Source organism: Telopea speciosissima, chromosome 1, assembly GCF_018873765.1.
Source record: "Telopea speciosissima isolate NSW1024214 ecotype Mountain lineage chromosome 1, Tspe_v1, whole genome shotgun sequence".
Lineage (NCBI taxonomy): Eukaryota > Viridiplantae > Streptophyta > Magnoliopsida > Proteales > Proteaceae > Telopea > Telopea speciosissima.
In genome coordinates this window covers 71,919,220-71,946,093 of record NC_057916.1, presented here as the reverse complement: position 1 = coordinate 71,946,093, position 26,874 = coordinate 71,919,220, and the positions used below count along the sequence as shown (strand labels likewise).

Genomic DNA, 26,874 nt, shown 5'->3' with positions numbered 1-26,874 from the left:
ATTTACGATACTACCACCGAGTTAATCACCTGCACCTTCACCTTTTTAGCGATCGTCGTGTGTATATATATAAACCAAGTCAGGAACTTTTTTTTATTAATTCTTCAAATTCAACAAATCTCCCTCTCTTCCAACAATCTCACACACGCACGCTCGCACTCACTCGCTGGAGTTCTGTTCCCTTTCAGAACTCTCGGCTTCAGTCTTCTAAGAACTTCTTCGTCTTTACTGAACAGAAATTTTTTTTCTAAATCTGTAAAACTCCTTAACTTTTTGAGTTTTCTTTTTCTTTTCTTCTCCTGTCTTTTGTTGTAGTGAAGATTATTGGTGATTTGATTGTTGAATTCAATCGGTAGATCGGAATGCGAGTAAAGGAAATGCACCCGTTGTGTTGTATTTCTCTGGAGAGCCCTGGGATCGGAGATCGATCACCGGAGGTTTCAGCTTTTAAAAGAGGTATTTCTTCGGTTTCTGCCGGATCTGACTGCAATGCTGGGAGGGAAACGGGATCTGACGTTAATGTCGCTGGAGTTCTTTACAAATGGACCAATTACAGCAAGGGATGGAGATCCCGGTGGTTCTTGTTGAGAAATGGTGTCCTTTCTTACTCAAAAATCCAACCGTCGGAGAATCTCAATATACTATTGACGAGCGATGAACTTCGAGTGATAGGAGATGCTTCTACCGGACGTCTTTCACGTCTCGACAGCAAAGGGAGACGAAAGCAAGAGAAACCTGTTGGTGTCGTTCATCTCAAGGTACGTATGTGAGTATATGAGAGAGAGAGAGAGAGAGAGAGAGGTACGATGGGAGAGTCAGCTACAAGACGATATCTCTGTAAACCAATGCAACCAATAGGGAAAAATTTCTCTTTTTGGCGCTAATTGAAAAAAGCCTCGCTATCCATCCATCTGAAAAACGAGAAGGAAGACCATGCCTTATTCGGATTTCGGAGCCTTACCAAATTTCTTTAACTCCTTTTACTATAATCTGTAATTTTTAATTTTAATATCGTTTCTTCTTTTGCCGGTAAGTTAAACACTGGTTTTCGCGTTGCTCCTCATATACGTCTGCGAATGAAGGACTGTAGTCTGTAGAAAGTCCAAGACTGTATTTGCGTGTCGAGTCCGACCGAGCAAAAATTTCTGTCTGCCTTGTAACATTGTCTCTCTCTTCCATGTTTTTAGTCCCTCTTTGCTCACAATTTACTTTTCTAACCCTTCATTCACAGTTTCACTGCTTGTTAATCTGTAAGTGGGTCACATCACCAGGTGGGCTCTAGGCACGAAGGGCTATCAGATAGGCCTAGGGTTGTATGCGGTAGGTCCTATCAAGGGGGGCACGCTTTCTGGGTTTCTGGCTCCATCCATATGGATGCTTCGCGCTTGACATCTTTCTTGTCTGCTTCATGGAATGGAAGTGACTTCCTTCCGAGTTCCGACTGTCCCTCAGATGCCCACTTCTCTTGTCATCCTTCCATTAACCTCGATCTTTACGGTGGGAGCAGATTGTGGGTTTCGATTTCGGAACGGTGAGGTTCTCCTTATGCTTTTTAGTTTCTTTTTCCTGTCGAAGAGAAGAAGAATAGGAAGCTATGCGTTGAATATACGGCTGAGTTGATCTCTCTGAATTCTAAGTTCATCAATTCTTTTAATTTCGGCATTTGCTGTTCTTTCTCTTTTTGTCTGTGTTCTTTTATCCACTTGCTACTGTTATTTAGTCTTAAAATAATAGATTATAGCTGGAGGAAAGCAGCTAAAGTACGTTTCCAATAGCTTGGAATTTGGATCTGTGAGAACACAGGTAGTGTGGCTTTGTTTAGGAAGGAATCTGGCTTTCCTTCAATTTTAGTTTTTCCTATTCTTTCTTAGTCGTGGAACGTTGGATCGTTTCTTCATTTTGTCTGGTCTCCCTTTGTCTTCCTCTTTGTAAACATATTTTCGGACGCGCCCTCGCTCTTTCCTGGTCCATGTTAAGGTGCTGGAAAGGCTTTAGCGCGCCCTCTCTTTACAGTTTATTCTCTTTTTACTTTTGGCGTTTTCGATTTAGATAGCAATTGGATTATATAATTCAGCGAGTCCGATTAGGAACATTAGGTTGCATGATTATTGTTTGTGATTGACCTGAAGTTAAATCCTAGCGGATGGTTGATAGTTTTTTATTCTGCATTATCTGTTGCGCACTTTCTGCTATTTTTTAAATGTATATTTCTTATGAATTTTGGTTTTAATGTATATTGTTTTTAGACATTGAATTCTTTGGGTAGGGGGGGGGGGAGGAAAGAGAGTTTAGGAGACTATTTAATTTAATTGCTCTATTATTTTATGCCCTTTATTTTAGTTCAGTTTTATTGCATGAGTATCTTAAACTGACTTTTGTATTGCTTGTGGTGATGGTGCAGTGTATATATTTTTTCTTTTGGAGAATCAGTCAATCAAGATTTATGAATACTTGGGAATTCCATTGAAATTCTTAAAGCTTCTTCTTCTGTTCTAGCTTGGCATAATTACTGTGAGCTAATTAATTACCCGTCATAACTTTATTTGTATGATATTATTATTATTATTATTGGGAGGGGGATCACTGCTAGGCTGCGTGGCCCCTGCACCAGTGCGGTGGGGCTATGAGAGTGCGTGTGGGGGCATCCAACAGGGGTGGGATTTTTCATATCACGGGGTCATTTTGCCCTTCCTGTGTCTAGGCGCCGGTGCCAAGCAGCCTGGCGGCCTTCTTTTTCCCTCATTATTATTATTATTAGTAGTTTTCTATTAGACCATAGGATGTTAGATAGTCGGACTTGAGGGGCCAACTTTTTTGTATAAAACTTGAAAGATTCATTACGTTTTGACACTATAGGATGATAGGTAGTCGGACTTGATCTGCCACATGGAAGATCAGTGAGGGTCGGACTTGAGGGGTGTGGTGGTAGTAGTAGTAGTAGTAGTAGTCTATCAGACCCATAGTTGTCATGGCGTCGCCATGGCGTCCTGGCGCTGGGAGAGGTGGCATATCGAGCTACGCCATGGTGGATGTAAATATATCGTTCGAATTTTCAATTTTTCATACTTTCATATACACTAATGGATATTAGTTACACTTTCATGAATTAAACCATAGTGGCATAGTATACTAGTAGTAGTGTAGTACACTTTCATGTTGATTTTTGATGTTATAGGACATATATTATAGCATACTAAATGACATTAAAAATTATATCGACGTGACACCCTTCCACCGACTTGGATCGCCGTGACGCCGTGACAACTATGATCAGACCATAGGATGTTAGGTAGTTGGACTTGAGGGGCCAACTTTTTTGTATAACACTTTGAAGATTCATTATGTTTTGAGACTATAGGATGATAGGAAGTCGGACTTGATCTGCCACATGAAAGATCAGTGAGGGGCCAACTTTTTTGTATAAAGCTTTGAAGATTCATTACGTTTTGAAAAAGAAAAATAATGGCTAAAATACGTGGGAAATGTGGTAGGACATATGAGGGTAAATGATTGAGTTTCACTTTGACAATTTACATATGGCCAATTTATACAATACCATTCTTATTCAATTGTTGGATTTACCAAATCATCCATCCATGTGGCACGTTAGGTGGTTAATGCACGCAGGCTTCCATTGGTGGGCCGACCACAAGAAACTCCTATTATTTTGAATTGTTATTTTTATCTTCTTATTTTATGAACCCTAGAAACTTTGTGAACTAGTTTACTGATCATACACTATATATAGGCAAGTAGGCAACTACCTAGAATCATTGAATGTTGAACTGATTAATTGATATGTTTACATGCCACACAATGATCTCACACGTATAAACATTCAACACCATGTGAAATGTGTTTAGTTGTGTGTATGACAATATCAATGCATTAAGAACCAGCAGCAATCGAGAAGAAGAAAAGAGTAAAGAGAGAGATTGATAGAACAAGAACAAGAACAAACAACAACAAACTCAGCTTTATCCCAACTTAATGGGGTCGGCTAAATGGATCCAATTGAACAAAGTAAGTGAAAACTGGGAAGTGAAAGAGAAGAATGGGAAAATGATATGAGAAGTGAAAAAAAAAATGACAAATGAACAAAGGAAAATACAAGAAAAGTGAAAGAGGAAAGAGGCACAGCCCAGTAAGTCAGGAGAATCTCAGCTAAATAGGGTCTGCTACATGAATCCTTGCCCTCCAATAGGCTCTATCCGAGGTCATACACGGCACGAGACCTAGACTATGCATGTCCTTTCTCACAACTTCTCCTATGGTCATTTTAGGGCTGCCCCTCACTCTTTTAACTCCATCAATCGGAATCACTCCTCCTTACTGAGGTGTCCCTAGGCCTCCATAACAAGAAAAGAGTTGTGAACATCTGGTCAAACCGTGGGCTGAGGGATATATTTATATTGAAAATAAGACACTACAACCACACCATCACAGACCTACTAAGTCGCACAAAATAATACCTAAAATACCCTTACAAGTATAAAGTGATATAAACCCACAGTAAACACAAACCGAGACTACTGAACTTAACATTGTGGTGTTGACTCTTGCTAATATTTTGGCGAAAGGTTCCCTAGTCTGAGTAGATCATACCACTTACCTGCTCTGCAGACGTAATTTTGTTGTGGAGAAGTGACATGGCAATTCTAACTTTTGGATATTTAGGAAATTATCTAGATTGGCCATGTGCCAAATTTCAGCCTCGAATTCAACTCTTTACTCTCTCATGTGTGCTATGCATTCTTTGGTACTCTATGCACCCTCTTGGTAGTCCATAAATTTTATTAATTTATTTTTCCATGAGGAAAACTCTGTTTGGGCTGAAACTTGACATGTGAGCAGAAGACTTTGGGGTCTACATGTCTACCAAAGTTCAGCTTTATCAGACCTGCCATGTGGTAGGAAGTGAGTGCAGACCAGGTAGGTTTATATGGTTTTTGCAGGCCAGGAAACCCTTTCCCAATAATTTTCTATGTTCATTTTTAAAGTTAGGGTTTTAGATGCCAACATTAACCTGGACTCCTTTTGGATGGCATTTTTTTTTATAGGTAGGGCCCCAAGGAGAGTTGAATTCATGACCTCTTAAATGTGAGGTGTTGATCCTTGCCAACTGAGCCCCATGGGGTGATGGCATTTTTCATAGACTCTTAGAATACTTTTTTGTTAGATGTAGTGATACTAAAATTATTTGTAGGGTATCTAAACATGTGATTTTGTATGGGTGTTTTATATGAAAGTATTTATTTTTATCTGCTTATATAGTTCTAAAACTAATTGGAATGAAAATGTCTTTTTCCTGTCATCTTCAGATCTCATCATTTCGTGAAAGTAGGTCTGATGATCGACGATTCTATATATTCACTGCTACAAAGACGCTACATTTGAGAACCAACTCAAAGAAAGATCGTGGGGCTTGGATTAATGCTTTGATCTCGACAAGGAACCTGTTTTCCCTGAAACCATTGAATGATAAGCTTTCCCACATCTCAAATGATTTATCTGTATCCACTGAAAAGCTTAGAAATCGGTTACTTGAAGATGGAATCAATGAGGTACTTATCCAGGACTGTGAGCAGATCATGCAGTCGGAGTTTTCAGAGTTACAAGGGCAATTTAAACTTCTTTGTGAAGAACGATCAAACCTGCTTGACACCTTAAGGCAGTTAGAGGTAATTAGATGATTAGAAATGTAGTTTGCTATTGAAAGTAAATGGTGACTTCTTATTTTGTTGTGCAAGATCGGAAAAGCTTTAATATCGATTAATGGAATGATGACATATTATGTGAGGACATTTTTATTGGATTAATCTAATCTTCATGGACTTTGCGAGATTGCCTTCTATTTCAGAAATTGTTTTACTTATTACATGTGCTGGATTTTATTGCTATGGATAATGCAATTGATATATGGTTTGTGTACTTGTCTCTGCGTTGGTATCTTATCACTAAAACGTAATTTCTGGCAAAATGGAAAAAATTGCATGAGAGGACATCTCATCCATTTCACTGGTCGAATTCCAGCTGCAAATAAGAACCAAAAGTGCCTCAAGAAAGTGCAACTTGACAAAAAATTATGAAAATGCCACTAGGTCCTAATAATTTCAAATGGTATTATTGATAGATGGCATTTCTTGAAATTTTTTTGAAAAAATTAGACTCACTTCTTTACCATTTCCCATGGTTTCATACTAAAATTTGACCAGTGAGATGCGTTTGATGTGGAAGTATGGAACAACTCATGTCTAGCTTACAAGGTAAACAGAGAATGACATTGGGGATAATGAGATCTCTACTTGAGACGATTAGGTTATTCTTATTGGACTATATGGCATTCATTCAATATTTTACAGTGTCAAGTATTAATTAGTCACCACTGAAAGAGGTATGTCTTCAAGAAAATGTTTACAAAGGTCTTGTTCTTTGAGTGGAACACCCATCCACACATAAGACTCCCTCCCCCTCCGAAGACACGTGTGCATGCACATATACAGGCAGTGAGAAACCATATGTGGCTCACTTTATTCTTTCATTCTATTTGACTAGAATAAATGACCAAATACCATTGGAGACATAATTGATTATTGACGCCTTGACGGCATTGTTACTTCCATAAGATGGAGCATAAGCTTGTTTTATTGTCTAGTTTTGCAAACAGAATATCCCATCAACTGAGCCAACTGATCTTGTGATCAAACAATGGAGTAGACGGACTTGTGGCTAGTATCATTTTCTCATAAAAATTGTTACTTTTGATCTGCTTGTTTCTCTAGTGCAAGGAAGGATAATTAACAATTTGTTAGGCTTCTTAAATCCTTATTAGCAATGGCTAACTTCTGAGGTACTTCAATCCTGAACTGTATTTCTTGTTTACTGATTTTTGTGCATTAATTACTTCCAAATTTTCTTTCATAAAATGGAATGAAGTTCACGAATCTTTCCTTTTTAGTCAATTAAGTGACAGCCATGTTTCTCTGAATTCCAGTATTTCACTACAAAATTGTTTTTCTTAAAAGATTTAGATAGGTTAAGCCTAAGTGCAGACATGTCGACTGTGGCTTAAATCAAGCAATTGGTTGCTTAAAATTGCTAGTTTCATATTCAAATTTTTACTTTATACCAATATATATATATATACGAATTTTTACAGTGGAGTGTTTAGAGAGAGTATTTCACATGCTAGAATTGAAGTAGTTAAGTGAAAATATTCCTATGGCTCAAGTTTCAAAAAATAAGTACAATTGTGTTAGCTTTGCCAATGTGTTACAAATTTCTTGATGAGTTTATTGAACATTGGTTATGACGTACTTGTATCTACTGGTTTCTTAATGGACTGCGTTTTTTGCACTTTATCTTTGTTTTTCTTTATTTGTGTCTTGCTTTGTATTTGTTTTAGAATTAGCTTCCTCATTCAATGTGGATCAATCTTCTACATGACCATATGTTTAAATGGAGCAATTGGTTCTTTTACATGACCATACATTTAAACAGAGCAATTGGTTGCTCAAAGTTGCAATTTTGGTGTACCACATTTTACGATGGAATATTTAGAGAAAGTTAAATCAGTTCAGCTGAGAAGACACCTGTTGCTCAAGTGTTATAAAATAAGTACAACTTGTGTTTGTTTGGCCTACGAGTTACAGGTTCTCTAATGAATTTATTGAACATTAATCATAATGTACTCATAATTACTGGTTTTTGAATGGAGTGATTCTTTTTTTTTAGGCTCTGTAGTTGTTCTAGAATAGATTTCCTCATATACCTCATTTAATGTGGATTAGTTTTTGTTTTGCATGTGCAGGCAGCAAATATTGAAGTTGAAGCCCCTGGGTTACATGACAGCCAGTACCAGTTGACAAAGCATGAATATTCGAGCCTTGCACATGGAAAATATAGTGGTATGTTATTTGAGAAACTTATCCATATTATTGATCCCTTTTTTCCTTTCAACTTGTAAGAGCCCTGGACATGGAAAATATAGTGGTATGCTATTTGAGAAACTTATCCATATTATCCTGTTGCAATATTTTATGCTGACAGGATTTAATCAGTTTTGACAACCTTGTCCAAAATCACAGACCATATAATTAGGTCACGTCCTAATCAAAATCTGGCTGGACTGGGTTTGACAATTGAAAAGTCCATATCCAGTTTATCTGAAGGGGGATATTATGGTGTTATAGATAATATATATAGTAAGCCTATAAGTGGAGCATTAGTTGAGTTGGTATGAGTTATGATAAATAGGTTTTTGAGTAAATTTTTTTTTTTTAAATTTTGTTTATGGAATTAATGTAGCTCAAGTATAGTTGTACTTCTGGTGTCCACTAGACTCAAGTGTGCTGGTTTTATAGCATCAATTTGCTGTACTGCCTTTGACATGAACCAAACCGCTTGTCCAAAACTCTGCATTGTTCTTGACTGGTTTTGAAAAAGTCATGACTTAAACTTAGGCTCTTTTGGTATGATTTATATTTCTATTTATTTGACATATTTTTATTTGTGCAGATGTTTGGTATGATTTCTGACAACTATTTCTATTTAATATAAATTAAAATTCATAAACAGTTGAGGAGCTGCTTGTGATTTATTGCTACAAACTATTTATTGTTGTTTATGCGCAAACCTCTAATGAACACATGGTGATAACTACTCATGTGTAGGGGTAATAGTGTCATTTCAGTATATTCTATAAAAATATACGTTGAGGGGCCTCTTCTCTTTCTCTCTCTCTCTCTCTCTCATTCTGTGTTGATAGCAGCAATGGCTCTAAGCAATCTGTTGCAGTACCTTCACCACCATGAACGCACTTGTTGAGTCCAGCCCGGAAGTTGGCTCGTCTAGGAATAGTATGATGGGAGTACCCCACTAGTGGTACTCCCAACAAATCCAAGCCCTACTTCATCCTTGATAACAATGTCAACCAAGAAATGAAAGTTATCAGTATAGGTAATGGCCACTGTGATATCATTCTTCTGCAATGTTCTATGTATGTTCTCCTCTGTATAAAGTCATGAACGGATTGTGAGCTCATCTAGAATGAAGAGCTCACAAGCTTTGGCAAAGAGGATTGGGGCTTTCATGATCTTCTTGATTCGGGCTGAGGGAAGCTTATGATTCTAAAAATCGTTCTCTTGTTCGATCTCTTGATGTTGGTATGTCCAGAACATCTGGAGTTTCTGTTGTTGTTGTTGTTGAAGGAGATGATGAAATGATGATTCTTAAAATCGTTCTCTTGTTCGATCTCTTGATGTTGGTATGTCCAGAACGTCTGGAGTTTCTGTTGTTGCTGTTGAAGGAGATGATGAAATGGGGGTTGTGTTGTTGGGTATGTGATGCAGGTTCATCATAGAAATTGGCTTATTACTTTAGAAATAGGCCTAAAGTTGGGTTATATACATGTTGGGCCTTTGTTCCCAAGGGTTTTCTATGTATTAGGCCACTTTAATGAGCCTAAACTAGGGATACATAGGTTGCATACGGGATTAGCCCAATACTTAGTTATTTTTATATTTTTTTAATTGAACCGGTTCAAATTGGTTGCATCCAATTGGTTCAATTTAAGTGATCATGTGACTTGGTTAAGTGGTCATGTGACGTAAGTTGGGCTGGATTAGGACTCTATAAGTCCAACCATGTTTTGAGTTTATTTCTTTTAGTATTTTAGTTTCCTAGTTAGTTTAAGTTGTCTAATAGGTTAAGGATTGGGTTAGGCCTTTCTTTTTTAGTGTAGGAGTCTAATTTTGAGTCTTTTATATAAGGTTGTAAGGGGGCCAAGTATGGAACATGAATTTGATTAATGAAAAGCTTTTGTTTGCTGTCCTGCTCTGTTGAGTGTTGCTCCTTGTGAGTGTGCATCCTTGTGGATATCAAGGTGGAAAGGGACTGGTGGAATCTGGTTGACTCCTTACGCCATGACGGCTAGGAGGATCTTCTTCAATTCGAAGGTTGTTTTATCCTTCACATCTGTTCAAGCTGTTGCCAGTGGAATCTCTAGTAAGTTTGACACCCAATTTGTTCTCCTAATCCTCTAATCCTTCCCCCCAATTGATCCCCCTTTATTTTTGGTTTGAATCCCGTAAACCCTAACTCCATTAAACCCTAGATCTTGCTGCCCAGCCATATTTAACCATTAGAATTATTTCAAATTCAAATCACAGCCTCTCCTTAACACCCCCTACACTCGACCTAAGCTGCTGCCCCCATTTGCCTTTCAAAACCCTAAATTTTACCTAATTCTAAAACCCAAAACCTGAAACCCTAACCCTAATTTCTGGAATTTTGAATTCTCATCTAAACCTAACCAAATCTAACTTTCTAAACTCCCTAAAACCTGCCTAGTTTAATCGTATAAACTATATTCCCATTATCCTACCCTAACCCTAGGAATTGACCTAAATCCTAGTTCTGTCCATTCGAACCAGTAGCCCCTTTTGTTATTTGATCCTGTTGTTTGGCTCCTAGTAGGTCTCCTACCTATTTAGGACTACATTAAATTGGTATCAGAACTATGGCGAAGGGAAGCTCCAACCAAGCCTCGAAAGACCCATCTCCCTTTGTTTTCAAGACCCGAGTTCGTCTACCTAATAGGAGCACAGTCATATTAATTGTTGATGAGAGGCAACGTAACTACATTATTTTACAATCCGTGGTGGATATGTTGTCCCAATCAGGAGAGATTTGCATCATGCCTACAGGTAAAGTCTTTGTTGAATTTGAGCATTCCTCATACTCTGTTGGTGCTTGGTGTCAGCCGGTACCATTTCCAAAGAGCTTTATTGCAGTAGGTTGTGATTGGTTGGACGAGCGACAAGGTTGGATTGAACCTGAAAACAATTCGTGTGCCCTACCTGATTGACACCGTCTATACCATTTGTTTACTCTAAAAAGGTTACAACTAAAGGTGACTACATCGACTGTACAGCCATAGGGATTGCCGAACATGTCAACTCAAACGCAAGTGGCATCGACTGTGTTTGAAGTTTCACCAATGGCGGATGTACCAATAGAAGATTCTACTAAGGTAGTTTGTGTGAAGAGATTTAAGGACCGATAGCTAAAGAAATTCAAGTAGACCAAGCTGCACCAGTAGTTGAGATCATAATTGAGAAGCTCGGCCATCAAATTGATGCGGAGGTCCAAAACACAATTGTAGAAGATTCTACTGAAGAGGTATACATTGAAGAGAACAAAGTGGACAGAGCTGAAATAGTAGAAGAAGAAAAGTTGATTGAGAGCATTCCAAAGGAAAACAATGACCTTCAAGATGCTGTTCTTGAAGAGGTGGAGCTTGTGTCTCAGGCATTAGATGAGAAGGTTGCTAACACTGAAGGCTCTATGGACGAGACATTGACAGTTGTTGCTGATTCAAAGAAAGAACACATAGAGTTTGTTATGCCACCATGGTTCTTCGAAGAGAAAGTTCCACGCATTGAAGACTTTATCCCCAATGTTCCTGCCTCATCGGAATTTTGTTTGGGGATGGTCAAAGCTGCTGATCACGTGTTGATTCCCCCCCATCACTACAAAATTCGAGGATGAATTTTTTCAAGTTGGGGAGAGTTGATGCAGGTTCATCATAGAAATTGGCTTATTTCTTTAGAAACAGGCCTAAGGTTAGGTTATATATATGTTAGGCCTTTGTTCCCAAGGGTTTTCTATGTATTAGGCCACTTTAATGAGCTTAAACTAGGGGTACATAGGTTGCATACGGGATTAGCCCAATATTTAGTTTATTTTTATGTTTTTTTAATTGAACCGGTTCAAATTGGTTACATCCAATTGGTTCAATTTAAGTGATCATGTGACTTGGTTAAGTGGTCATGTGATGTAAGTTGGGTTGGATTAGGACTCTATAAGTCCAGCCATGTTTTGAGTCTATTTCTTTTAGTATTTTAGTTTCCTAATTAGTTTAAGTTGCCTAATAGGTTAAGGATTGGGTTAGGCCTTTCCTTTTTAGTGTAGGAGTCTAATTTTGAGTCTTTTATATAAGGTTGTAAGGGGGCCAAGTATGGAACACGAATTTGATTAATGAAAAGCTTTTGTTTGCTGCCGTCTCTGCCCTCTGTTGAGTGTTGCTCCTTGTGAGTGTGCATCCTTGTGGATGTCAAGGTGGAAAGGGACTGGTGGAATCCGGTTGACTCCTTACGCCAAGACAGCTGGGAGGATCTTCTTCAATTCGAAGGTTGTTCTATCCTTCACATCTGTTCAAGCTGCTGCCAGTGGAATCTCCGGTAAGTTTGACACCCAATTTCTTCTTCTAATCCTCTAATCCTTTCCCCCAATTGATCCCCTTTTATTTTTGGTTTGAATCCCATAAACCCTAACTCCATTAAACCCTAGATCTTGCTGCCCAGCCATATTTAACCATTAGAATTATTTCAAATTCAAACCACAGCCTCTCCTTAACACCCCCTACGCTCGACCTATGCTGCTGCCCCTATTTGCATTTCAAAACCCTAAATTTGACCTAATTTCTAAAACTCAAAACCTGAAACCCTAACCCTAATTTCTGGAATTTTGAATTCTCATCAAAATCTAACCAAAGCTAGCTTTCTAAACTCCCCAAAACCTGCCTAGTTTAATTGTATAAACTATATTCCCATTATCCTGCCCTAACCCTAGGAATTGACCTAAATCCTAGTGCTGTCTATTTGAACCAGCAGCCCCTTTTGTTATTTGATCCTGTTGTTTGGCTCCTAGTAGGTCTCCTACCTATCTAGGACTACATTAGTATGAAGAGTACTGAGCTGGCTGGTGGCTATTCTCCATTCCCATTCCTGTGGGTTGTGGAAAATGGGAAACCCTGAATTTTCTCTTTGAGATGGGTTTTTGATTTCCTCACCTAAATTTGACTTCTATGGCTGTTTCGGCTTTCTAGGGTTCTCTCAAATTGGAGAGAGAGAGAGAGATTTTGCATCAAATACTTATGTCATTCAAGAGGATCTTAGTGTTGGAGTACTTGTGCTCTCACTCTTCTCCATTGGAACAGTGGCTGCTCCAAGCCTATTGTTCATCCAACGATAGCAAGTTGGGAATCTCATCTTCCGGAGAGTCTCAACACTCTGAAATTACTGAAGGAAAGAATGAAAGGGTGAGGGAGGGATCTTGGTTTGAGACCTAGACCCGTGTCCTCCATCTCGAGCACCTGGTGGGTCTGAGTCTTGTCGTTGTTTGCGTCTCCAACTTGCTTCAAGAGCTCACCCAGCGTGGGACATGCACTGTCGCTACTGTCGTCCTCATGAGTCCTCCAAGCTATGAAGCTTGACATGTGTATTTAATTAATTAAGACAAAATAAACCTCAATCCACCTCACACCGAAAAATCATTGAGGTAGGTTTGCAGAGGTCGTGGGGGACATTGAGGATGGTCTTGCAGTGGGCGCAGGAAAACTGGAGCCAGAGATGGCCTGAAATTTCTATGTTTACCGTTCAAGTCAATCGCCAATCGCCATCTTTGATAGCCTGTGGGGAGGGGGGTTGCTTCTATGAATTGGGTCTGGGTAGCATAGATTCTCTGATGCAGTAGCACTCGACTGGTTGAACCAGTATGGCTGGGTGTGGAAACCCAAACCCAGACTGAACTGGCCCAACTGGGCTTTTGGTTTAATAAGGGCTGGTTTTCGTATTTCTCTTTGCGTACTCCACTAGTGATAGTTCCAATATGATTAGGAGTTTTTTTTTTTCCTCTTTATATAATTGCATGTACCCAAACGAAAGAAACAAATTTGGAGTAGAGAAAGTGTTAAAGAGTTGTTTGACACTGAATTTGTGCGTGGCGAGTTGTAGACCTGGTTGACAGGTCCCTTTCCCCTTCTCTTTTTTAATCGATTTCACTTCTCTCATTGGACTCTCCACCATTTCAGCCTCACTCATCAACTCTCAAGTCTCAACTCTCAAACCAGTGTTCAGTTCTCCTTTTTTTTCTGTGTATGTTTTGACAAAACCTTGAGTATGCAATGTATCACACATGTTTTATGAAATTATGCAAAGGAATAAAGAATAAAAAATTACAGAATTTATTCTGCATATTGGTATACCAAACACATTTTTCATTATATAATTATTTGGTCTAGTAGTAACCAAATGGTTGTTATTTATAGGCCATAACTTATTCTTATAAATGATTTCTGCTAAATAGACTGTAATTACAAATAGAAACTATACCAAAGAGAGCCTTATTGTCTAAACCTGAACCAGGATTCATCTGAAACTCTTAATGTTTGCCACTTACTCTTCTCCACTTTGTATGTTCTTCTTTGTTGAAGTGTGGGTCGGTTCTTATAATTTCTCTTGTTCTGTTATCCTCTTTTTTTTTTTGCTCATTATTTTTTCAATAAGCCATAGCTTCATTGGCTCTCCTTCTGTCCGAAGTTTACAGATGGCGGGGTTTTCATTTACATTCTCATCTTTAACGGGGAAAGGAACAGAACAAAAAGCGATTTTAAGAGAAACCAGAAGGTGTTCAGTCAATTCTAGGACTCCAACTTTAAACCATGTGATCAAGCATATAATCTTGTTAACACATTTGATTCGGTGTATTTAGTATTTAACATTATTTAGCTTCAGTATGAGACTTGGAAGTTTCCATGCGAACTGTTATGGTAATAGTGGTTTGACCAAAACTCTGTTCTTAACTTCTAAGTGTTTGTTATTAACAACTTTCCTTTCAATAACAGATGCGTCCTGTTATGTAATGGTGTTTGTTAAACACTTTTCCTTAACATCCACAGGAGTGCTGTACAGGCCACAGGGTATAAATTTATAAATGTGTATTGCAAGGTCACCTTTGTAATTGAGTTCCGTATTATGTGCTTGGGATAAATGAGGTATTAAATAAGTGGCTAGTGGCTTCATTTGAGGAAGGTCTTTCTGGTTGGGATGATCAAATTGATTGATTATTTTATTTTATTATTATTATTATTTTTTCCAATGGAACTGAAACTCTTTCAGTCAAAGTTGCCTATGTTTGCTGCCAACTGTTGCTCATTGCTGACATTCTTCTAATACTTTATTTAATGTGTTAGGTAAAAATTATTTTAAGTTGTGTTCTTTTTCTTTTTGGGGCATTCAGAGTGGAGTACAACTGAATCATCGGATGATATTGAAAAGCAAGAGCTTGAGGAAGTGTCAGATGAAGACGAGACTCTTTTTTTTGACACAAAAGCTTCTTTCAGTGAATCTAGTTGTCAATATATAACAAGAGTGGTGGACCATGTGGACAAGGGTTTGAATCACTTAGATGCTGTGGATAGGATGCATGTTGAAACAGAACTTACTGACTGCACTTATCCTCACATTGAAAGGAGAAAGAAGCTTCCTGAACCTGTTGAGCAAGAGAAGGGCATTAGCCTTTGGTCAATGATAAAAGACAATGTTGGAAAGGACCTTACTCGAGTGTGTCTTCCTGTTTACTTCAATGAACCAATTTCATCCCTACAGAAATGCTGTGAGGACTTGGAGTATTCTTACCTATTGGATCGAGCATATGAATGTGGACAAAAGGTAGGTATCGTATGCAGTCCAGAAGGTAGTATGTAACTTCTTGCTTTCCCATTTTCCTTGGGGTTCTGTATCATATATGTTATGTTGAGAGAATTAATGTGTAGTGCCTGCTTAAATTTGATAGTGGACCATACATGATAAAATTGACAAGGTGAGAGATTTATCCTACCTACTCCCTCACAAACCTGGACTGAAACCTGACCTGATCCATTGCCACCTGTGAAATTTAATCCCTTAGCAGTCCTAGTGCTTCCCATATCAAAATTTAAGTTACTTTCGGGTGCTACTTGTTTCAATATGTGCTTCTCTGGAAGACACAATGTGCCATAACTAGATGGATCTAACTTAGTTGTTTCTTTGTTAGACTACTGTATGTTCTTCTTTTGCCATCTCTCTTTTTAAGTGAATGTAATTTTCTGGCTTTCTTTTCAAATTTTGTAATTTGCTTCTGGGATGGTTGTTCCATTTATAAATTAAAAAAAATAAAATTGGAGTGGATCCACCGTTATTTCTTTATTCACACTTCTATTGCGCTGGTGAAGTCTTTACTGTGTGTAACATTCAGCTCTTGGTAAATTGTCACTTTTGATTTCCACAATGTCTATCTTAGAAATTTAATCATTGGTGATTAAAATGCCATTGAGGTTCTTGATATAATACAGTCCTTAACTTGGATTTCTATTCATCAACCTTCTATCTTTGATGCCTTGGTTTGGTGTGAATTTCTTTTATTTTTTCTTGCCAGTTTTTGGGCTTTGCTCTGCTAGGATGCCAGGAATGATTCTTGTTGAGTGTCTGAAACTAGAGAATTTATAACAAGTGCTTCTTTCATTTTAATAAATATTTCGATTTGCATAGTTTGGAGTTAGGTTCTTGTACATTTTGAGATATTTCAAAATATGTTTTTACTTTTCACATTGTGATGTTTTGACATCCATCGTTACTTCTCTCAAATGGGGCTCTATTGTGCTACTAGGGGAATAGTCTACTCAGAATTTTGAATGTTGCTGCCTTTGCGGTCTCTGGATATTCTTCATCTGAAGGTCGGCACTGCAAACCTTTCAATCCTTTGTTGGGGGAAACTTATGAAGCTCACTACCCTGATAAAGGAATTCGCTTCTTTTCTGAGAAGGTCAGTGTTTAATAACCTTATTAGCAGCACAGAGACAGTTAGAATTATTCTTAGATAGTCCATCAAAGAATGTATTCTGAGTTATGGAATGAGATTTGGACATGATTCTTCTTACTTCAGCATTATTATCTTGTAAAACTATGGGGTCCATTGGTCCAAGGTTTAGTTTGCTGGGTGATATTGTTGTCTTAATGAAAACCTGATCCCTATATTTCTTCAAGTGACATTGTAGTTAACAAAGAGAATGAGCAAACTTTGTTCTGATATTATTAGAAATCAATTTTTCTGAATCCCCCCCCCCCCCATAAAAAAAGGGGAAGGATTGCTAGTCATTACTGCACTTAATGTAAGGACTGCTTTCGAACATTGGAATATTGTGCATAACTGAATCAATGGAAATTGCAAGTCATGAGCATGCAGATGCTCAAGGTTCTACAAGGTGCGTTTTCAGAAACACCATTTATTTGTAGTTCTTGTAGTATACAATCCATTGCCAACTTTGTTTAAATTTGGGGTTCTCAAGTGCCCTGCCTCAACCTTGCCGATGCTCTTTGGTTTTGAACCTTGGATACATTTAGTGTGTCATGGGAGATAAGAATGTAAATCATTCTTTGGTTAATGGTTGGAGGCCAAGTCCAAGGGGGTTGCATTTGTGCAATACACCTTTCTTTTGTGTGTGTGTTTTGGTTTGGGGAGGGGGGGGGGGGATCTGGTGTCAAAAGATTATGTAGTATTTGTCACCCTTTGATTGATGGGAATGTGATGCAGATCCAAAGACCTACATCCGTAGGAAGAAGAACAAGTTAACTTGTTTCTGATTTTTTGTTTTCCATATTTAGGTTTATTTAAGTCCTATTAAATAATTACCTAATTCCAATGGTCTGATTTGAAGATATCTCCCTTGTTCCCATTCTGCCCCTACTCCTATTTACACACTGTTTTCAGTCCTTTAAGCCTTAGCCGACTCTAATTTTACCCTCTAATTAAGCTACTGATTTCAGCATATATTAAACCTGACATCAATAGGTTAATGTCACCTTCTCAACCCTAATATCAGAACTTAAATTTACCTTTTATCCCCTTTACCTACTCCACTCGACTTCACTCTCAGCACTAACCTACTCTCTGATTTTATGTTACTTGATATCACTCTAACTTGGGCCTTCCTTTGATTGAAAGATCTTTTTATTGGCTACTGAATTGAGTCATCAAACCAGTGTACTACATTAGAATGCCTTCCGTACTGCCACAAACTGCTGGCATTGTCTTATCTCTTTACATCTTGAAAAGGCTATGTACAACCCAGTTAGGAGTTTTAAACTTGTATCTTGAAACCTACAAGTTGCATCTTTCACTCTTTTAAGTAATATTTTTGTTTCATAGTATCATATAACTGGCGATGCCATTTTTGATTGGTTTTGTTGCTGAATTATTTTATGTCTGTATGCTTAGTTGTCATCCTTATGGTTTTTATGATTCCCTAAGTTTGTTCATCATTTCTGGAATAGGTTAGCCACCACCCCACACTCATTGCCTGCCACTGTGAAGGTAGAGGATGGAAATTCTGGGGGGACAGCAATTTGAGGACTAAATTCTGGGGGCGTTCAATTCAGCTTGATCCTGTGGGGGTTTTGACTCTGGAGTTTGATGATGGTGAAGTATTCCAGTGGAGCAAGGTATGTATGGCTGCTTTATGCTTATTCAATCACAATAAGTATCTATATTTGTGTTTGAGAATCTCATTTACCTTTTATATCCATTCCCCTTGGTATTCTGAAAATGCTCATCCTGACAGGTCACAACAAATATTTACAATCTTATACTTGGTAAAGTATACTGTGATCATCATGGGACAATGGATATACGGGGTAACCATCAATATTCTTGTAAGCTCAAGTTCAAGGAACAGTCCATACTTGACCGTAATCCTCACCAGGCATGTAATTTGATATCAGTTGTATGTGTGACACTTTTTTTTCTTCTCTTGATGGCAGCATAGACCTCATTTTCCTACCCACCTGTTATACACTCTGGACATGCCAGTGTTCTAAGCCATTCAATTGGCATACCAACTTTTGAGTTAGACAAGCTCAAAAAGAATCAGCTGTGTTGACTGTAATTATCTTTGCTGATATTCCCTAGCTTTTGGCAATGGAATGGTCCATAGCCCTGCTTCTCATTTGTCATTTCGGACTTGGATGAGCAAGTATAAAATATCATGGTGTATCAGAATTGGTTGTTGGTAAAGAAGTATAAAATCTGATGCTGCAACACCATCGTGATTGCCACTCAAGCTGGCTAATCTTACATTTCCTTGTTTCAATTACTAACTTAGCCATGTGTGCTACATAGGTGCAAGGAACGGTTGAAGATGTGATGGGAAGAAAGGTTGCCTCTTTATTTGGAAAGTGGGACGAAAGCATGCACTATGTCAATGGAGATTGCAGTTTCAAGACCAAGGGTTGTAATCCACCACCAGATGCTTCGCTGTTATGGAGAAGCAACAAGCCTCTCCCTAATTTCACTCGGTACAACTTAACATCGTTTGCAATTACGCTAAATGAGCTAACACCAGGGCTGAAGGTAGAGATGATATATTGACTCGGTTTGCTTGTGTTCAACTTCAATTTTCCTCTTATTCATCTCTAATTGTCTGTTCTAGCTCTGTCTGATCCAAGTGTTTGGTCACGGATTAAGGAGAAGCTTCCACCCACGGATTCAAGACTAAGACCAGACCAGAGGGGTCTAGAGAATGGGGAATACGAGAAGGCAAATGCAGAGAAGCTGCGTTTAGAGACGAGACAAAGAATGGTATGTGGCACTATTTTGTAATTTCATTTTATTGAAGCTTGCAAAAATTTGTTTTTAGTTTTTGTCATTCAATATGGGGCATTTATGCTAGGAGTTGAATAGCTGGATTATAGTCAGCCTAGACATTTTCCTATACTTGTTGCAGAGCGCACATCAAATTGACAGAATGGTTCATGTGTCTGTGCTGTCCAAGGGGTTAGGCCACAGTCCACATGTTTTATGGACAGAATGGTTAATTAATTGGTTTATGGACAGAGTGGTTAATTAATGGGGTTTCTAATCACCCAAGGGACTAGGGTTAGGAAACCTCAAGTAAAATCAAAATCACAGAAATAAGGAACCAGATTTAAGAGAAAATAACTTAATGAAACCAAATCCGGTCTGGCTAAAACCTTGGTGAGTGATCTATTTATTGAGAATATTCCAGTAAAGTTTGGATGCAAACTGATGGCCAGATTCCAAGTTATGAAAAATCCTAATGGATGTAGGAAAGTTCAAAAACTGCAGAATCGATATCGCTTAAGGCTCTAAAACAGAACTGAGTCAAGGTGCTAAGTAGGTAACCAAACAAAGAACTGAAATCAGGATATAGAAACCGAAAATCAGATTCAAGAAATCAGAATTTGAAGAATCATAGTTGAAGAAGGTTTCCTGAAATCGATTGAAAAACTGAGAGATAAACAGAATCTAAAACTTGTAATTAGTTAATCAAATCGATAGCAAAAGTGAGCTGAGATTAACTCGAAACTGGAACTATAATTAACCTGAAAGTTAAACTAGAAGGTGATAACACAGTTAGAAATTGCAAGGTAATTCAGAAAACCTGACCTGATAAAGAACATTTACCTGGTATCCACCAAAACACCACCTTTGAATCCACAGAACTACAGAAGTATCACTCAGAATTCACTGTAGTCAATACCTGAATCCACAGATGTCTATGCCTGAAATCTTCAGATCAGCAAAGCAGCAGCTTCATTCATTCATCAAAATTTGTTTGAGGCTTTAGCCCCTTTCATATACTTATAGAGTTTGAGTAAGATTCTAACTCAAAAAGGAAAGACTAAAGTCAACTCTAACCCTTAAAGGAAAGAAACAAGATATAAACATAAAAGCAACAGGAAGAATTGCTCAGATACCAGTCAGCGAGGCTTATTTGAGCCGTGTTATAAAGGCTCTTGCTAAACCTATTGATGATAGGGGTGAAATTTCTGCTTCTGAATCTCCATAAAGGAAAGAAACAAGATATAAACAGACTCTTAACTCTTCCAATTAACCAACGAAGGAAGAATCCTAATCTGACCAGACAACTTAAATAATAAAGAAAAGACAACCAAACAGGACTGGAATTAAATAACCTAATTCGGCCTGACTAAAATAATAAATAAAAAGGGGCAAGAGATCTCTACTTGGTCGCATGGTCTCTACACAAGCGTCTGGGCCAATGGGTGAGCACACCTGGGTATCTACCTGGGGGCAGAGGTGTCATCTCACAGTGCCCTGTGAGAGGGCATAGGAAACACCACCAAGTAGAGATCTTTTTCCCATAAAAAAAATATAACTGGACATGAATAATAAACCACAGGCTTTCATGACAGCTAAGTGGCTGTCTTGGTGGTTTTGACACTGCCAAACTGGCTGTCATGTTGGCTTTGGTAGCTGTGATGTCGCAAAACTAGTTTTCTTTTCTTTCCACTGCTGCTACTGCTGAATTTCTGCATCATTAATGCACAACTCAATTCAACTCAACTCAGCCTTATCCCAACTAAATGGGGTTGGCTACATGGATCTTTTTTCTCCATTCAGCTCTATTCAAAGCCATACTTGTTACTATTCCTACACGATGCATGTCTTTCCTCACCACATCTCCTAGAGTCATTTTAGGTGGCTCTTTTAGTTCCTTCAATCTGAATCAAATCATCCCTCGTACTAGAGCATTTAAAGGCTTCCGTTGCACATGTCTGTGCCACATTAAACGACTTTCTTGCAACTTGTCTTGTATCAGAGCTACTCCTAAATTAGCTCTAATTTGTTTATTCCTTATTTTATCTTTTCTAGTCTTACCACTCATCCATCTCAACATCCTCATTTCAGCTATACTAAGGCTGTGTTTGGTATGCATTCTTGGAATGCATTCTAGGTCGATTTCGCATTCTGAGAAATTGACCTAGAATGCATACCAAATGTAGCCTAAGTTTGTTTATATGTTGTTTCTTCACTGCCCAACATTGAACTCCATACATCATCCTTGCAAATATTTACTAGACATATAATGGCGTCATTTGGATGCGGTGGATACATACTTATTGGTCGTATTTTATGGGACATAAGGTTAAATTCGCATGTAATTGTTTTTAAGAGATTGTGAATTTACCTCAATATCAAGCTAATTTGACTGATAAAAAATGAAACTGTTTCCAAGCCATAGCGGGATTTGGCTGTGCTTCAGTTGTCCTAAGTGAAATCATTCCGTGGGATGCTCTGTTTCCCATTGAATTGCTTTTCCACTTCGGATGAAAAGTTGTTCATGAGTGTTCTACAAGCTGGGTGGAGATTTTTTCTTAAAGTTGCTGGGTGGAGAGTGATTATGCTCTTTCTTGTCAATTTGTACAAATTTTCCTCAACATCTACCATTGCCTTTTATCCTTTTTGTTTCCTCTTTCTCTACAAGGGTATCTGACAAGTTTAGATGTGTATACCATTTTTGAATTCCTTGGGATGTGACTTCTCATCATCAGTGATTATTGGCAACACAGGAACTAGAACTAACCAGAGTACACAGGTTACATGATGTTGATAAAGAAAGAAAGAAAAAAATAATAATAAAAAAAAAATATATATATATATATATGCGTCTGTTTGTAACCAAGCAGGTTACAAACAGATTTTGTAACCGGGCTATTTTACCCTCTACACAATGAGGTGGCAATACAATAAGATATCCAAGAATGTAACTTCATAAGAGAGAGAGATCGGCAACCTCTTTCCGGCTTTCTGCTACAAGCTCTCTCTCCCCCGCCCTGTTCGTCTGCAACTCCGTTTCTCCCACCGCCTCCTCGCCTGTTTGTATTGGTGAGTTTTGGCTCCCGCCCAACATCCAAACTTACACTTCTCTTGTAGGTGTTGCACATTACTATCGCCGTCTTCTACACAGGGTTCATGGTCCTCTCAAACTGAGCTCTATCCACACCTGCTCTGTAAGAATCTTATGCATAGGCGCAGGAGCTAACCTCTCCTCCGAGGTACCACCACGGCTAGTAATTGCAATCTCCACTCCGCACCAGGCCAGCAATCAGTCCTATAAATGTTAATTGCTTCAGGAAGCTCAAGCTTTGTTCTACCACATTTCAACTCTGTAGAATGGCTTTGTTTTGCTATGTGTCAACCGTGCTTTGATTTAAACTTGAGATGTAACAGAACCCAGGTTTCTCTGGCCATAAAATTCAGCCTTGCCACGTTACAATACTCTATGCAAACCAGAAACCACTAGTCTGATGGATAAGATGCATCTCCTGATTTTTGCTTGTTTTACCATTACATAAACAGGAGAGCTTTCTGAGGAATCAGTGTCGATATTTTAATTCTCCAAAGCCATTCCAATTACTGATTTCTTTGCTTACTCGAAGTGATTTCTTGTGGATAAGAAATGCTCACTTCTTATCCTGAGAGTCAAATCTTTTTTTCTTCTTGGGTATCATAGAGTTGCTTACCAGCTGAATTGTTCTATTCTATTACATCCTTCACATCTTCTTACACTGCCCCTTAGTCTCTCAGTGTCAGTCTCCCTCAGGCCGCAGCTCTCCCAGCCTGCGATCTCCTGCAACACCTCTCCCACAATCTCTTGCATTCTGTTGATCCCATTGGAAAAGACGACACAGAAGTGACTGTCAGGAGAGCAAAGATGGTGTGGAGAAAGAGAGACTCATGGTCGGGGAGAGGGAAGAAGAGAACGCCGGCGATTGAACCAAATTAGGGAAGGGAAAAGGAAAATAAAAAATTTAGTCTAGAGTTTCACTGTGGGTTTTGCTATTCTGAAGATTTGATACTTCTGATTTTATGAATTTGTGCGCAGGGGAAGTTTAGGGGACTTGATTTGTGAGTCTGTCTTTCAGTCAAGAGTGAAGTGTAAGGTTGAGGATTGCCATGGTGGCTGCACGGGGTGGGGAAGGGAAGAGATGCAGAGAGCAGAGTTTGAGGGGGTCGGAGGTGAGGTTGGGGTGGTGGCGAGTGGAGGTGGGCTGGTGATATTCCACCAGCAAATCCCTTCCTCTCCCTGTTCAAAAAGCAAAAAACTTCACAAGTGGTACAGGATTGGACTGAAAACGAAGGGTTAACATGCAAATAAGAAGAAGCTTGCCGCCTTTTCAATAAAAAGCCCTTGAAAAATCATAGGAGTGATGCGCTTATGGAGGAGAAATTCGATCACAATAGATAGGACAGATTCAGAGGTTCGTGTTGGAAAACCAAACTGAAAGGAAGGCATTTATACACATTATAACCATTCTGATGCCTGCAAGTACGCGAGATGGACTTCAAGGTCTGGTTCATAAATATTTATGCCATGAGTTGCAGGGGGAGAGGGGTGGGAGGGCAGGGTGCCGTAGGGGGGAAGAGAGAGGGGAGAGGGAGGCTCGGGAGAAGCAGAAGGAAAGGGAGGGGGAAGGGAAGCCAGAGACAGAGAAGAGGAGAGGAAGGGGAAATTACCAAAAAACACTTTTACCTTAAAAGTTGGCAAGGAATGTGAGGTGGACAAATTAGTCCGGTTATAATAATACAAACAACTTTACCTATATATATATATATATATATATATATATTTTGTGATTTTGTTTCTTTCTATATTGGTCTGATTGGGTGGGTACCCTGAGCCTGACCTGATGGGAAAAGGTTGAGGACTTGGGGTGCACCATTATAATATTTACCCCCTGTTTGAATATCCACGTTTTAGTGCATGCAAGCAAATCGTTTTTGTTTGTGAAATTCAGGTAAGTGGTAGAAGCTCTTCGACTAATTCGCCAAGTTATCCTTCTTACAGTCAAGGAAATTACAAGAAAATGGCTGGAAGCCAAGATGGTTTCAAAAGGATAGTGAGGATGGGCCTTTTCGCTATGTGGGTGGGTATTGGGAAGCAAGGGAACAGAGCAAATGGGATGGATGCCCACAAATCTTTGGTGAATTTACTGAAGAGATTGCGGTTAATTCATGTTAAATATCTGGATATATACAGGTGTGTTTCTTGATGCCATTTCTGCTTGGAATTTATTTTAATGTTGTTTATCTGATTTTCACATATGACAATGAGTCAACAGAATTTGTTACTACGCATACTGACTGGTGAGTTCCATGATTCAATGCCATGGCCACCCTCAAGCACTTAGAAACATTAATTACCTCCATAATATTTGGTTCTACAATGTTTTTGCAGGTTGATATTTATAACGAAGTCTCTGCAGAGTTTAGGAAGGGAACACTGATCGATGACTGCAAGAGTGTAGTAGTAGAAGTGTGCAAGCTTACTGTTACTCTTGTCCACAGAAATTATAGAAATTATATTTACTACTTGAATAAGTGTTCTTCACAACGTTCTGTGCTTTTGCATGTTCATTATATAACTGTAGGGTTTAAGTTTTGTATAATCAGCTTTGACATTTATAGGCTAAACATGTATGGCAAAATGGTCCCTTTTTTATATTATTATCAATAATAAATAATAGTTTTTGAATAAAGAACGTGATAGCTAGTTGTTTTTTTGAAACATTGAAGATCATGAGTCAACATTGACCGTTCTTAATGGGAATCATATGGGAAATATTTTTATTTTTTTCTGCTAGTGGTTTGACGTTCAACACAGTGCTCTTGTTTTTTCATATGCGTTCCGTGTGCCAAGGGCTCCTCAGTCTTGGTTTTTAGCTATCTAATATGGTTGTCAAATTTGGAATTGAGAATAATTTGGATATAATTTATATTATCAGTTTAAAATTTTGGTTGGTTAAAAATTGGTGGGGGGGCGACATGGGAAAATATATATATATATATATATATTTTTTGATAACAAGAAGAAATTTTATTTAGAAACATGCAGTGCAAGTAATCGCCAGTGCTTTTCGTGGCAGGGAGTCAGTCACACTGTTTATCTCCCTTGGAATAAAATGAAAAGTACAAGATGCAAACAAAGATGATAAATCAAAAAATCATCAACAATGGACCGTATCACCGGTGGAGTTGGATTGCCTCTCTCTAAGAATGGTGATAAGGTTGTTATTATCAGATTCAACAAACACATGTAAATGACCCTGTGAGTGAAGATTGAACAACCTTTGTCGAACTGCAAGAGCCTCTCCAACATGGAATACCAATGGCGCCGAAACAGCATATATGGCATCACCATTAGAGTCTCGCCATATATGTCCGATACCACCAGAAGAAGAGTCAAGCAGTAGACATACAACAGTTACTTCATTGAATCTTGTAAATATTCTGAAATTTCCATTCAATCGCTGGGTTTAATTTTTTTGAATTTGAATGAATTTTTTAAGCCAAATTATTGAATAATTATTTGTTGATTCTCAGAGATTTGTAATATTTTTATTTCAAAATTTTCAAAACAAAGCCTATTCAGTTTAAAGTTATATTGTTCACAAATCCTATTTTCCATAGGACATTTATGATGTGGGATATGGCCCACTGTTTTTAGCTTTTATGTGATGTGGGGGTTGAGGCGTGTGGGTTTTAGGTCCGATGCCTTGAGTAGTCCTTCCCAAGAGGTCTCACCTTAAGAAGGCTTATTATATTTCCTAAATGGCATTTGTTTCAATTCTCTTCGGTCTTAGAGGCTAATCGCTGAGCTTTGTCAAGACAAGGTACATGGTGCAGAGAAATTAGGATTTCTTTTCAGGTCACATATAAATTGATATTGTCGTCACCAAAAGTAATGCATGATCTTTAAGTTTGATAATAAAATCAACTTTTCTACCCTTCACCAATTCTTTCTACTTAAAAAAATTCTAGAAAAGCAATCTAATTAACATAAGAGTCAAGGTCGAGTTTACCATTAAAATCAGGAACACCCACACGAGTACTCTTGTTGGCATTTTTCTAGCGCACGAGTGAGACTCTCTCTCCAAACAAATTGTTTATGTATAGGTGATGGAAGGAGTGTCAACGACCACAACGATGGGCATGACATGGTTGATGTAGAGGTTGACGCATTGTTATATTCTTTATCAAAATTAGGAATATCGAATGGCATATGAGGTGGAGGCGGTGGATCACTAAACGAAGATAGCTTCCTCAAGATGTCCTCCATGGTTCATTGAATGCTGGCATTCATTTGCCATAACTCCCACGGAGAAGCATCTTCCAGAGATGTCATACATGTTTGCTTTGCTTTACGTCTAGGTATAGTGTTCAGATTCAGAA

General features: G+C 38.4%; 2 protein-coding genes across 7 annotated transcripts in view; both read left to right on the top strand.

Moving 5' to 3' along the window:
- Window positions 1-273: 273 nt before the first annotated feature.
- Window positions 274-25,033, top strand: LOC122664536 (oxysterol-binding protein-related protein 2A-like). Of its 6 annotated transcripts, none has more exons than XR_006333346.1 (12): window positions 276-758; window positions 5,322-5,681; window positions 7,811-7,907; window positions 15,082-15,512; window positions 16,489-16,644; window positions 18,153-18,320; window positions 18,440-18,580; window positions 18,997-19,227; window positions 19,342-19,455; window positions 24,491-24,682; window positions 24,881-24,974; window positions 25,009-25,033. XR_006333346.1 is itself a non-coding variant. In XM_043860391.1 (11 exons), the coding sequence occupies exons 1-10, from the start codon at window positions 363-365 to the stop codon at window positions 24,662-24,664; spliced, it is 2,268 nt and encodes a 755-aa protein (XP_043716326.1). In that variant the 5' UTR covers window positions 276-362; the 3' UTR covers window positions 24,665-24,682; window positions 24,881-24,979. The 6 variants fall into 6 exon arrangements, 1 of the variants encoding a protein (XP_043716326.1); XR_006333349.1 differs by lacking the exon at window positions 276-758 and adding an exon at window positions 1,726-1,760 and having other exon boundaries at window positions 25,009-25,026; XM_043860391.1 differs by lacking the exon at window positions 25,009-25,033 and having other exon boundaries at window positions 24,881-24,979.
- LOC122664554 (vesicle-associated protein 1-3-like) overlaps window positions 20,995-26,874 on the top strand; it is a 44,439-nt gene continuing 38,559 nt past the window's right edge. The window contains exon 1 of the mRNA XM_043860427.1: window positions 20,995-21,008. The gene's annotated coding sequence lies outside the window, so the exon portion shown is untranslated. The remainder of the gene's footprint in view (window positions 21,009-26,874) is intronic.

Bases quoted from the DNA above. Each gene is read 5' to 3' on its own strand.
- LOC122664536 (XM_043860391.1), top strand. From the start codon at position 363: ATGCGAGTAAAGGAAATGCACCCGTTGTGTTGTATTTCTCTGGAGAGC. The intron at 759-5,321 runs GTACGTATGTGA...TGTCATCTTCAG, and splicing joins TTGGTGTCGTTCATCTCAAG to ATCTCATCATTTCGTGAAAG. The intron at 18,321-18,439 runs GTATGTATGGCT...TCATCCTGACAG, and splicing joins AAGTATTCCAGTGGAGCAAG to GTCACAACAAATATTTACAA.